This window comes from Cyprinus carpio, chromosome B7 (assembly GCF_018340385.1).
Source record: "Cyprinus carpio isolate SPL01 chromosome B7, ASM1834038v1, whole genome shotgun sequence".
Lineage (NCBI taxonomy): Eukaryota > Metazoa > Chordata > Actinopteri > Cypriniformes > Cyprinidae > Cyprinus > Cyprinus carpio.
Genome location: NC_056603.1, coordinates 29,716,441 through 29,730,626, shown reverse-complemented (window position 1 = coordinate 29,730,626; position 14,186 = coordinate 29,716,441). Strand labels below are relative to the sequence as shown.

Genomic DNA, 14,186 nt, shown 5'->3' with positions numbered 1-14,186 from the left:
ATCTTTTATAACATTTTAAATGTCTTTACTGTCACTTTTTATGCATTCTTTGATCCATCCTTTCTGAAAAAAAATTGAATTGAATTAGGGCTGTCAGTCAATTAAAATTTTTAATCTAATAAATTACATGATGTGTCGATTAACTAATCAAATGAATCACAAATTAAATTTCGCTGTGAAATTACCCACAAAAGATCATTTAAAGCCTCTATTATGTTAAATGAGAAAGTATCAAGTAGACATTAAAAATAGTAGTTCTAGAAAGAAATATCTTATTTGATTCAGTATAAAACATATTACACATAAACATTTAGGCTACAATGGCCTAACATTAACTATGAAAGATAATTTGAGAAACATCTCAGTATTTTTTGTTCATACAATGAAAATCCAAAACAGCCTAGTTACCTCTTTTTCAGCCTTTTTTTATGAAATGAGACTCTGAAGATGACGTACAGGTCTGGGAGCCAGTGCCTTAACTGCGTTAAATTATTTTAATTGCATTATTTTTTCATAACTAATTAATTAAGTTAACACGTTAAACTGACAACCCTAATTTTAATTTAATTCAAAAAATGGGTTTGTTTCTATTAAAACACAAAATGATTCTCAAATCATGCTGGATATCAGGTCTTGCATAAACCTGAGGCACTCATGTCAGCGTAAGTGCCAGGAGTGGCATGCACCAGCTTGTTTTGAAGGGGCACCTGTTGCAGTTCTGACTCACTTGCTCTAGGCGAGGCATGACTTAACCCTAACACTATGTCAAAACTTAATAGTTCTTAGCATGAATGTGGTAACAAAACAGTTAGCTTAGTAATAATATAACCATATAATAAACCATGCAGTTTGAATGAGCAAGGTGCTTCGTTATGCATGCTGTAAAATTCAGTAAAACTGAATCTGTAATCATTTAAATTTATTTCCACTAGTGGCGCCTGTGTGGTGTGTTGGTGAGTGTATATTTGTGATGTTTGTTTGGTCAGTGGCTGATGGCTCAGCAAATGATCCTATTAGGGTACTTCTGTGCGGCTAGCTGACAGACTGACAGATTGAGCACATTAGCGAAAGAGCTCCTGGATAGCGGCACTGTTAGTAGCATCCGGACTAGTCTTCATTCAAGCCTGGACACACATTCACCTTCAGGAAGTCCCCAACAAGCACAAGGTAACAACTATTATAAACAAACATGGACCTAGAAGAACAAGTGGTCCAAGGCCTGGTTAGCATGAAGCAGTTAGCCCCTGCTGGTAGACGTCGTGATTACACTTAATAAACAAGGGGGTTTTCACAGCGATGCCATAGAAGAACCATTAGAACTGTAGATGTTGACAGTGACAGATATAGATGATATTTTTCTGAGTCTTCTGCTATGTAAGCTAAGCAAGTGCCATGCCAACAGGTATCTAGACCTCTTTGACCTAAAATAGCTGCAGTGCCACCAATAGTAGACTTATTCTTTCAGGCTGATAAAAGTGCGGCTCTGAATAATGCGTTTGGAATGTGGTGTGAGGCCGTGTGCGGTATGTCTTGGATTTGCCATTAATTTACCATCTGCAGGGCTTGGATGTGCTTGAGCTCTCTGGAGATTCTTCCATCTCCATCAGGGATGAAAATACAGTCCAGATGTCTTCATCACTTATACACCATCCATCCACAATCATACTGTTTTCACAACATCAGGACTGCCAAAAGAGCCTTCATCACTTAAGAAGGCTGTTGAACAAAAACCCTTTTTGGCTGATTTTAGGGAGGACTGTGTAAGATTCAGAAACTATTCATCCTCAATGACGTCCTTCAATAAGAAAACAGCAACATTTCATTTTGATCTGTGTTTTTATAGGAGATCTAATAAATCACTGGCAGGAAGACACCATGAAAATCTTTGGACTTTTATTCTACCTAAAAAAAAAAAAAGGTGATGACTGTCCCAGTGGTTTTCCATACACATGAGAATGTTTGTATCCGGCCATTAAAAGAGAAATGCCCCTCAGTTTCATCTGTTTGACCTCTGACCCTGACATCAAGGATGCTCTCTTCCTGTTTTGGCCATAACATAGTGCTGTTAGGTGTATATGATCATATGACCCTGATACAGGATGGACAGGAACAGGAACAGACCTATCCCAGAAGAACAGACAGGAGTAAAATCCAGTGTTTGCAGGTTTGGTGCGGATGCTTAGATGATACGGGAAGAGTGATACATACTAAATTTATACTTTCCCATGGTCTACAAAAGAAAAAATCTGATTTATTTGAATTTACACACTCATCAGTTAATATTGGTAAATCAATGCATCTGAAAGCTATCGGTTATAATGCATGTGTTTAGTGTAATAAGTGGAAGCCGACTGTAATTTAAAGCTATAGACTGCACTGCCCACTACAGGTCAACATTGGCAAGTTCTACAACACGTAAACCATTAAAAATAAATTTCATCCAAAATATCTGACGTTTCTCTGGCATTAAAATAAACTATATAAATGTATATATAATTTTAAAAAAATTACAACTTTACATCTCAAGCGCAATAAAACCTGAATATTTTCTTAATCATGAATCACTTATGAATCATGATATTCACCTGTTCTACTTGCTACCCTCATTCATTTTTCTCAGTATGGATCATGTCCTCTGCAGAGTCAGAGCTCTGTCTAGACATGCTGAGGTGGAGAAGGTAACGATGACTAATGTTCACGTTGCAGTACAGTCACAGACAGGGGAAATGATCCATGTTTGCTGCTGGTACAATGTTTATTTTCTCTTGCAATGAGAAGCTGTGTATCAGCAGATAGTGGAAACGGAAAGAGAGAAAACAGAGAGAACAGTGAATATCTGGAGTAATGCTCAGATTCCACATAACATTATTATAGGTTATATGGTACCGCCTGATTCAACCTGACTATAATCAGCAGTGATGCTACTGTACATAAATATAGAACACTTGAACCATTACACACACTACACATCTATACACACTATACATCCACACTAACATCTAACTGAGCTCTGTTATGTCAAGTCTTTCTTCACATCACAGTTAATCAAAAACAATGTAGCAGAATGTAGTTTAATTTGCATTAAAATGAAAGAATCAATTTTTAGTAGCATGCATGTGCTATATTTTAAATGATAATGCCTTTCCTAAGACAACTTTAATTCATAGTTCATAATGATTTGAAGAGAGCAGCACTGCAAAAGAAAAGATTCACTTGGCTTCTATCAGTCGTGTCACACAGTAAATCAGAAATTCAAGGTGTGTGTGTGGGCCAGTGTGGTCTCATTTCACCATTACAGGAGGACAGATTGCATAACATGAGTCATAACTTGTCTTATTTCATTTTTCTTTTATCCTTCCAATCCTCTTATCTTTTCTGTGCTTTATTATAACATCAAGCTGTTCTTCAAAAGATCCCTAGAGATCATGGAGAGGAAATGCCATTTACAAAAACATTCAGCAAAGATGCCATGCTTCTCTAAACAGGACATTCTCCACCCATCGTCACAGCTCTCTTCTGTTCTGCTCCATTATGCTGAAGAAACCACCACTGACTGACATCCGCAATAAATAATACCCCTGAGTATGGTGGTGCTAGTGTTTTCTCCCCAAACAGTAAATACCAGAAAGTACCACAGCATTTTCCTAAACACCTGTTTGTCACTGTGAACTGTGAATTCTACCTCGAGGTCATCACATGCAACAACAAAAATTTAATTTGGGGTAATTTGATCTAACATTTAGCCCAATTTTACCTTACTCAGTTTACATAAAAAGAATCTACTAAACAACAAGAAAATGTAACCAAATATATCTCTTCATCATGTAACAGATTTATTTATGTCATGTGGATGACCAGCCCTTCCGAACAAGAAGAAATAGCAATCAATCTCACCATATAGGCATCGCATTTGGGACAGACAGTATTGCTGAAGGCTGCATTCACTATATAGTCTGTATAAGCACTCTCTGCTTGTTATTGATCAGTCAATCGATCAGCTATAGCAATTTACACATGCTTGGTTTTCTCTATCAGCTTCCAGTGATGTAATACTGATTGTTAGATGTCTGTTGGTTGACTGCACTCCATTTATGCATGAGTTTACCTCTTGACCCCGGTCCCACACATTCTAGTTTCATTTGACTTTCATTATTGCTTATCTCTGCTGGTCAAGTAAATTCAGTTCTAGCTATCCAATTTACTCCCATCGAGTTTTTTCAATAAAACACATAAAATGATTCCCTTTTAACTTGCAGAGGCTTGTGACATGAGATGGTGACACGTTGTCTGAAGATGTTGTTCCTGAACTTTAAAAAAGAAGATTGAATTTTCTTTGAGGTTTAATATTATGCGCATAACAGTCTATAAAAATACTTGTAAAAAGAAAACCCTCTTTGTATTTTAGAAACTTCAAATACATGCAAGTATGGTCAAAACAGCTGTAAACTCTCAAGAGGATACAAGGTTTTAAAGTCTTTCTGGCAACTTTTGACGTCTGTGTGATGCAACTCCAACATCTTAGACCACGCTCTTCAAATTCCAAATCATAGAGAAGATTTAAGCTTTAATTCTCTAATGAAGGCAAGACTTTTGAACACTTGCATTCCACAGAGTGGCCTTTCCACAAATCCCCCAGATAATACAATTAGTATTATTTCCAATTAAAATCATTGTTAAGGCTATTGGTGTCCTTCAGTGAGGTCTTCACATCACTTAGTGGGAATGCCTTTCAATGGGCTTGACCATTAAATGTACCAGGAAGAGGGGTGGAAAAGGAAGTTCTCAGAATGTCAAACCTCCTTTGTTCTTTCATGTTCATCAATCATATGATAAAAAACATTCAACTTGAAATGTTTTTAGTCATGCGACTGCTCACTGAGGAAACTGGTGACAAGCTTTGAAGTCTTATAGAGTTAACAGTGACAGCCCTTACGAAAAAAGTGTGCTATTAGTATACTTCTTTTAAACTAAAAATAGGAAAGTATGCTTTTAGTTTACTTTTTATGTACTTCTCAGAAATGGGCTTCATGTAATCCTCAGAAATATACTTAAAATGACATTTAAGTATACTTGATTTATACTTACAAAAAGTCTAAACTATACTTGTGCTCCTAGAATCCGTGTTTTTATTGTTATACGGTAGAGGGCGCTAGTACACAGCTTCTGTACAGAATTTCCAAGAAAACACAAGTGACAAAGAAAAAGAAACAACAGATACTAACACATGTAACACGAACATCTGACATCAAACATCATCAAAACTGTAACATTATGGAATAAAATGTCGACCGATGAAGAGGTAATAATCTACGTTTTGATTATCATTCTGAATCCAATTCAATCCAAGTCTCTTTTCAGCTTTTTGATCAAAATGTTATTTCTTTATTTTTTTATGAAACTTACCCACATTAAAGTGTTTAAAAAAAGAATGTATGAAGCTAGAAAAAAATGTTTTTGTTTACAAGCAGATACCCTGTTCTTGCTTTGGATGTTTTGTATGTTCAGATATTCATATAACAATATATATACAAAACCTAAATAGGGACATAGTAGTATTCTTAAAGTATGATGTAAAGTTCACTTAAAGAAAACTTATGAGTATACTTGCATTATAAAACTACTAAACTAGTAGTTTATGGAGACTATATTTTAAAGTGACAAAGTATTTAATTAGTAAACTTTCAGTATACCTATAAGTTCACTTTTAGTATAACTGCAGTACAAACTACAAATATAGAGGTAAACTAGTTGTGTAATCAAAGTTTGCTACTGTTATACTTAAAAGTATACTTTTATACACTAGAAAGTGGGCCAATTTAGTCCCAAGGAGCATTGAAACAGTACACTTACAAGTATAATTCTAGAACACTAATATTTGTATACTTGCTACATAAAGTATACTTAAAAATATACTTGAACTTTACTTAAGTATAATAAAATAAACTTGAAGTATACTACTTTTTGGTAAGGGAGGTCTTCGGTATTGTGACTTACATCTGAGTTTCGAGTAAAAAGGATTATCCAAAAACAACAACAACAACAACTTTTTACCCATTAGTTGTTTACTGGATTCAGATCTGAATGCCAGTTTGCAGTCAGTTGTACTAAATGATTCGAAACCTGGCATACATCACCAAAGAGCAGTGGAGAATGACTTAAAATAATTGAAATAAAAATTACAAAGTCAAAAGAAATAAAAACATGAAACGTATGCATGGATGAATCCTTTATAATAGGATCAATAACAAGCATTTAGAAAAAAAAATAAGGTGAATTTTGATTTGACTTCCAGCTGTGGGTTACCAAGAGAGGAAAAGTGAGTCTTGCAAAGTATGAAAGTGCTGGTGATTTCATGCGAAATCATGTCATGATGCAGCTCACTGCAGTGTTTCCTGCAGTGTTACGTGGCTACAATGTAAAACAAACTACAGCATGAACTGTGTAGTTCTATCGAAAAATGCAAAATACATGACAAAAAAAAAATATTCCACCCACATTTATACGTGAGCTTGAACTCTCCAGCCAGCATTAGCATAAAGATGAATCGTGACCTGTCACTCTAAATTTTCATGATCATAAATGTTGAAATTAATTCCTTGACCTAACCGTCGCATAGAGCTTTTGTGAAGGGGTTGACTGTTGCTTAGAAATTTTGTAGCGTCCCCTTCTTACAATACACTTCAAGCGTGCAAAATTGCCATTAAACATTTGGCCACCATCTCAGTTATCAGTCTGATGAATATCTTCACTGAACAAAATCACTGAATCCATCAGAGCAGCTGCTGAATCAACATATACTGAACTGCAAGTTCTGTTTCAGTGCATCATTACATTACACTGCAAAGCTGAGACACCAGGAAATAAAAGATAAGGCTTATTCTCTCTCTGTCTGTATAACTCACACCCATGTCTTTGTTAATATTTATCCTCTTTTTTGTTGGCTTACCATAAGCCTTATGATAATGAAATGAAATTGATAAGCAAACATACCCAATCTAATAAAATGATAAGGAAAACAAAAAATAAGAGAACAGAATGAATTTCCCCCCTCATATTTCACTAAAATATTCTAAAGTTTGAGTAAACGTGATAGATAAATTACACCTGCTAAACTGGTCCTAAAAAGTTTTGTGGAACCCTTGTATTAAGACATAGCACATCATCTTTAATCAATGGACCAGTGAGACTAAACCTGCTAACGTAACCCAGGTAGAGCTCGGCTGTTTAAAGCAAGAAATTGTGAGCTTGTGTGGTGTTGTGTTTTCATGCTGCTTTTATTGGTCCAAACTATAAATCAGGACACATGGAGACAATCTTATCCTCATCTGCCTGCCTCCAATCCTTCCAACACCCCAATGCAGAGTTTTCAAATGTTCCAGCACATATTTAGCATTTTTTTCTCACACAGCCTGTTGGCAAAAAGAGTTTTCCAGTGTTACCATACCATGCTTTTAAGTACGTTTGACCATGTGCATTAAGTATGACACATCTAGAAAACATTATTTGGAGATGAGAAGCCACTCATTAATCAAGTACTGACATTTGAGATAGATTTCGTAGATTTCTGTTTACCTTGACTAACACTGCGGGAATGTGCAGCACCAGAGAATGACTTTAATCATTATCCAGAAGTTCTGAAGTATGTGAAAGCTGGTGGCCCTGTTTTGTCTCCTCTGAGAATAGACTCTTGTATGTTTTACCTTTGCTAATTATACTAAAAGCTCTTTACAATGCAATGCCACAATGTGAATTCAATCAGAAATGCTGTGGGACAGGGTGCATAAATTAGCGCAGATGTCTACAGAAACGCTGGTTTTGCACCTGTCCTATTTCTACTAACGAACACTGATGGCTATCTGCAAACAGCTGACAGCAGGATGAAATAGAAGGGGGACCCCTTCCCCCACACTCACAGCATATGGTCTTCATTATATTGCACACTGTCCAAGATGTTGGCCAATCCATCAAATCTTTGTACTTTTCCACTGCACGCTGTTTTGAAGCATGAAAGCAACTTCCTAAACTATTTCTACTTAGGATTTTACCAGCAAGAGCAACAAAATGACCAGATCAGTTGACGTGAATCCTGAGATTTCAGTATGTGTGTACTCTATATTGGCGCATTAGCTCATGTGACGTCCAACGAGTTTAATTAAATTTACGCTGTTCGAATTGGCTTGACGCAACGGGTGAAGAACCTATTAAATCAACCTTAAGAAACAAAGCCTTCTTTCTGAATTGATCGTCCTTCTGAAACTTCATTACATGTCATTTAGCAGAAATAGTTTGTGTGAATTGCAGGGACAGATCTTTTGGAGCAATTTGGGGTCAAATGTCCACTGGGCATCCACATCCAGAGCTAAACCTGCGATCTCTTCAGCCAAACTGGAGTGCACAGGGGCTTCTTTTTACGAACATTTATATACATACTGAAACTTTTTTGTAAGATTTTAAGATTCTTTAGTTCAAACGTGCAAGTACAACAAACAGTATATATTAGTTTTATAGAAGTTTTCAAAAATTGTTCCTGGATCATGGATCAAAGTGCAGAAGTATACAGCCTACTTTATAGCATGTTTACCAATGCTGTTGACCAAAAAAAGGGGGGTATTAATGCTAGTTTATGCTGATGCTTTTAATGATTAATATTTACCGCCATTTCTTAAGAAAAATGAAGAGAGAGAAATAAATATTTCAGCGGTGCAGTGCTTATGTAGGTTGCTTACAGAAGGGGCACATGGTTGAGAGCATGTGTTACTGAATATGAGTCTAAGAAGGAAAATATAAGACAGCAACAGAGTAACTTTAGTTTACAATACTTTTTAAATGTAATAATTATGTGAAGGGAACTGTACAGCTTGAGTCAGCATTAAAACCTGTACACATCTGCGTACAACTGTAGGTAATTCCCCTACTCACCACATAGTAGAACTGCATGTCCTGGCGAACAGGGTCCTCAGGCAGCATGACTCTAGATGAGGTTTTATCCGATCCCATGAAGAACAAAACCATGACACTTCCTGGGTAGACACTCAGATCAGGTGAAAACAGTGAAAACAACAAAGCAGATCCCACTTGTTCTCATCAGTCAAACTCTGGATGGAGGGAGTCAGTCCATCTGTGGAGCAGCTCCTGTTTCTGGGCCGTTGGTAAGAGGTTCAGTGTCAGTGCTTCCTCTGCGTCTGTGTATCTGAGAAGTGATAGCAGCTCTTCCTGTGAAAGGGTGCTCTCTGAGTGTGTCTGTGTGCACTCCAGCTGATAAAATGCGAGTCCTTACACGCAGCTCAGTGCAGCCTCTGCTGTGCTCCTCGCCTGTCAACAACAGGAAATGTGCCACTGGCAGCTCAGAGTTTGACAAGCTCACAGCCTTCACTCTGATGCAAGCACTGGGAATGCATTAGTATGGGCTGGCCGGTGGCTGGGATCAGGTCCCACTTATCCTCCCATTCCCACCTCCTTAACTGCGCATGCCATAAAACAAAGGTCTGAAGGTTCAAGTCGGTGCGAGTATGACTAGCTTTTATCTTGGTAGTAACTGCAGTATGATAACTGAACTTTGCTCCATGACGTTTTTGATCTGACTAAAATACTACAACAATTTTTGAAAACAGAATTTTTTATGGGGAGTTTATCATCTGTCTATAATTCTAAAATTCATATTCTTAATCTGTCAAATAAGTTGCAAGATTCATGTTTAAGGTCTTGTGTGAAGACATTTAATGCATTTTCATAAATGGCCTACAAATAATGCAATACAGATTTTAAAATGTAAAGATAATGTTTTCTTAAAGTCATATCATTATAATGAAATATGTTTTCATCAACAAATCTAATCCTTTATCTTATTCATTATTATAACTTTGTTTTAATTATCCCAGGTAGTTCATCTCAAAAATATATTCTGGTTTAATGCTAGTGTTCAAAAGTTTGGGCTCAGTATTATTATATATATATATATGGGCTCAGTATTATTATTATTATATGTATATATATTATATATATATATGTGGATTCTGAAAGGATGCATTAAATTGTCAAACGTGACATTAAGGACTTTTAGATTCATTTATGAGATTTCTATTTCAAAGAAACTATCATGAAAAAATGTATCTGTTTCCACTTTCAAGTATTTTCAACATTGATAATAAGCATTTTGAGCACCAAATCAGCATAATAGCATGATTTCTGGAAAACCTTAGATCACCTCTTAGTAAACCCCAATTTTTGAACGTTAGTATTAGACTACTCAAAATTAAAAATAAATAAATAGTTAAAATAGTACCTCAGTGACCTTTTGTTATTGCAAACGATGGCCTTGTGCGTCCGAAACATGTTCCAGTACGCAACGAAAAACAGGTGTTTATGAAAGTGCTGCGGTGGTTGTGCTTGCTATTTAGGTGAGCGCTGCACACGTTTGATAAACAGCAGAAATGAAGGGTAAAAATAAACCCACAAGGGGGCAATATTGTTCAAGATTCTCATAATGGAAGCGGTTACGTAAATTTGTTGTGGAATTACTAATGTTTTGTGTGGTCTCAGTTTGGAAAGGGGATCTGATCTAAGATCTCAATCCTGCGGAGAACTCTTCATAAACAAAAAGTTCTCTATAAATTGAGTATCAAATTTGGATTTTGAATATGCAAAAAAGAAAATGTGTAGCCTATTGTGTAAACTAAAGTAGAAAAAACACACCATAACTGCAAAGGACTGTTATGCAAGAAAAATAATTTATTTTAATGATATACCTTTTACCACATGGGCAAGACATACTTCAGCTGATTAGAGATCTCACAGCAACTGTCATTTCTGCTGGAGGGTGAGGTCTATAATATGCAAATTTTAAAATATGTCTTTCCAAGGAAAAAATAACAAAAATAAAATTCTCATTATTATCTTGCCTTCCCACCCTGTCTTTCTTTTATTCCCAATGAACAAGGGCAATCTGAACATTATAAAGCTTTTTCCATTCTGGCAATCTGTAAAAGGAGCTTTGTGCCGGACTACTAAACTCAGTCTTATCATGCATGTAAAATGCGACAAAAACTGAAGTCTTGTGTGTAATACAGGGAGTTGTCAGCTTGTGATGTCAAGAATTGATTAAAAGTCATTGGTTATGCTTGACAGCAACCAGATGGTTGTTAACAAACTTGTTCTGGACTCCCTTTTTCTCCCTTAGCTGGCACATTTGACTCTCTTCTGTGTACTATCGGCTATGTGAGGAAAGAAAGAACGGCTTGAGTGAAGCCAGTGAAACTCTAGAGAGAAATTGTTTTTTTGGGTCAGTCTGTCAAACACTTCTAATGGGATTATAATATATATGTCTCTCCAATGGATACTTGTCTCTCCTCTCTGGGATTTACATTATTGATGCACAAGGCTTCTAACAGTCCACTAAGGTACATTTCTTAAGTTTCACTTGTTTTGCCCATATAATACCATCTCTTTCCACTGTCCTCCCTCTCTCTTTTACTTGTACCTGTGAGAGTACTGTTGACATTGATAGGGTTAAGCACAGAGTACACAAGAGTAGTGATAAATATTATAGTAGTAAATCCTAAAAAGAGTAAAAGAAACTCTGCATACTTCTACGGAAGTGCAATACCAAGGCATTTAAAAACACACAGGCTTCACGCCAGAGTACAAGGCAAATAAACACTGGTTGTCAGACTTTTTTTTTTCATTCACTAAATATTTAAAACAAGTGTCACACACTATTTTAATGTGATGGTATTCTGTCTCTTTTTTCACGTTATGCTTTTCATATTGTCGGAATACCTGAAGGACTAGTCTGAGAAGATGAACATCAAGACAAGAGCCATCTCGATTTTGTTCCAGACTTAAAACAGATTTTTGCCAAGCACTTCCTCTCCTGGACCGCTGAGGGCGCTCCGGCTTAGTAGCACCAGGTTTCTGTCCATTGTCTGATTGGGAGCCAGAATGAGGAAGTGGAGCTTCATATGGAATGGTAAGAAGAAGCAATCTATTAAGTCTCAGTATCTGCGGCTGCCTCCTGTAGACCCTCCATCTGCAGTAGTCTCCAGAATTCCCTTAATGAAGGTTTACCACAGGTGACCTGCTCAAGTCCTTGAGTGAATTACCACATTTGATCAAACTCTACAAAGTCTTTGTGCATTCAAATGTCGATCTACAATCCGGTCTTGCAGTTTCGTGGAGGGCAACCATTAAAAAGTTACTTTTCTATTGTTCTATTTGGTCAAAAACTGAATCTAAACATAACACTGTTGAGCTCTGCCTCACCCTTAACCTTCACAGGCATTAATTGCCAGTGCCAACAGAAGGGCAAGTCTGATTCATCTTTGATGCATAGTCTGAAATGGACATAAAGTGAGAAGCTTTGAACTTGGATTTGAATGCTCCTATGTCTTAAGAGATTATCTGGAATTGTGGTCATAAGTGTCTGATTTTTCTGGAAAAAATGTTTAGAGATATATGAATTCTGTCATCTTTTTACCATCCATAGGCCTCAGTAAATCTCCTGCCTGATAGTTTGAGATTATACACTTGGACCAGTAGCCATGATGGGTTTCCTGAGTTGTAAAGAAACCACGGACAGATTTGACACAACGGACAGCCAGAACCAAACCAATGACCCTCTGATAACACTTACTGGACCCTCTTCTGTAGTCTAACGTCCTCCCCCTATGGACCATCGCTTTCTGTGCTATTCCCTCATGTACCCTCCACAAATTTTCTTTTCAAAGGTATATTTTGTCTATGACAATTTTGATTTGTTGTACGTTGTGCCCAAGCATAACTATATGCTGTCTGTTTACACTTTTGGCAATGTGGGAAGATCTCTAGATGTGGGTTCAGATGTATTGCATTATGATGGTTCAATATGATCACTTCAATCCCTTGTGTGCTGTGAGCTTATAAAATAATAGGCAGTTTCCCAAGAATAGTAACAGATATAGACAGCTTTGTGTCTGTTGTGTCTTTGATCAAGCAGTTACATTTTCTTATATATATATATATATATATATATATATATATATATATCGTATACTTAGGTTTTTTTTGTTTTTTTTACAGGTTAAATAAACTCAATAAGACATTTATATGGCCTTTCATATTTTTGGAAAAAATAAACCGAAAAAGAAACAATGGAAAATAACAAATATAGCTTTTTGTCTTGTAAACTAGTTCTTGTACTGGTGAAAGTGCTTCATTTTAAGGGGTACCAGACCTTGCTTACAACATCTGTGGAATGTTTCCAACTTGTGTCATACACTCCTCTCTCTGTGCGAGTTTGTGCAGTCTATTAAAACAATTATCCTACTAAGACACTTTCTAGTCCACCACTGAAGTGGGCAGAGCAGGCTTTGGCCACAAATATAGGCTGGGCTCCTAAAATAGTGAACAGTCTGAAAATATTTCTTGATGTCAGTTTCCATTCAAGAGTTTCATCTTCGCATTCATATTTCCAGAATAGCAGAATTTTGTATCAGTGGTGGGCTCAGTTTCCTTTAATACCGACTATACTCCACAAAAATCTTACATCATCAGAGCGATATCCCCTTGTCTGAAAGCAACAACTCAAACCCACTTAATTTCCTTCAACATGAGGTCTTTGTAAATTAAACCATTTAGATGGGCAGTGGAGTGTAACGGAAAACCAGCCATATTGATATCCAGCATGTGGTTCTCTACAAGTGCAATCACTGGTCCTGTGGAGCTGGTTTTGGTGTGTGTGTTGCACTCCCATCTGGCTGTGACTGAGAGAACTCAGTGACTCGTCGTGCCAAGGGGTTTGTGCTCTTCAGCAACTCCATGGCAGAAACTCGGTTCCCGCTGCTGGCTTTGCTGCTTCTCTTCTGGAGTAGAGCCATAAAGTTCTCATTTCGTGAGCTTGACCTAGGAGTGGTCCCGAGGCCCAGAGTTCGGAGGTCTGTGCTACTGCTTTTCACAGGTGAGACCAGACACTGCCTGCTTCCAAAAGAATCTGTTGGTTCCTTGCGACCAAGAACTTTCCTCTTTGACCTAGGAAAGGAAAAACAATGCAAATGTTTCATAACCGTTTACACCAGGGTTCCTCAAATCTGGACTTGGAGGACCACTGCCCTGCAGAGTTTAGCTCCAGCCCTAATTAAAGACACCTTAAGAGTTACTGATTTGAAATAAAACACAGAACAGTGACCCTCCAGGTTTGGATGTAAGAGTTTATG

The 14,186-nt window shown here is 37.0% G+C and overlaps 2 protein-coding genes across 11 annotated transcripts in view; both read right to left on the bottom strand.

The window, feature by feature from the left end:
* LOC109056608 (rho GTPase-activating protein 6-like) overlaps positions 1–10,425 on the bottom strand; it is a 34,874-nt gene extending 24,449 nt beyond the window's left edge. Inside the window, exons 1-2 of one of the 5 annotated variants that reach the window (XM_042728289.1) lie at positions 10,283–10,425; positions 8,920–9,312 (exon numbers count right to left, since the gene is read on the bottom strand). In XM_042728289.1, coding sequence (XP_042584223.1) covers positions 8,920–9,012 — 93 coding nt within the window. In that variant the 5' untranslated portion in view covers positions 9,013–9,312; positions 10,283–10,425. Of the gene's footprint in view, positions 1–8,919; positions 9,581–10,282 lie in introns of those variants that run through there. The other 4 variants (XM_042728295.1, XM_042728288.1, XM_042728290.1 and 1 more) reach the window with 4 other exon arrangements.
* A 280-nt stretch (positions 10,426–10,705) lies between these two features.
* LOC109091242 (NHS-like protein 2) overlaps positions 10,706–14,186 on the bottom strand; it is a 78,929-nt gene continuing 75,448 nt past the window's right edge. For all 6 annotated transcript variants that reach the window (XM_042728282.1, XM_042728287.1, XM_042728283.1 and 3 more), the window contains one exon: positions 10,706–14,001. In XM_042728282.1, the coding sequence (XP_042584216.1) occupies positions 13,680–14,001 (322 nt within the window). In that variant the 3' untranslated portion in view covers positions 10,706–13,679. The remainder of the gene's footprint in view (positions 14,002–14,186) is intronic.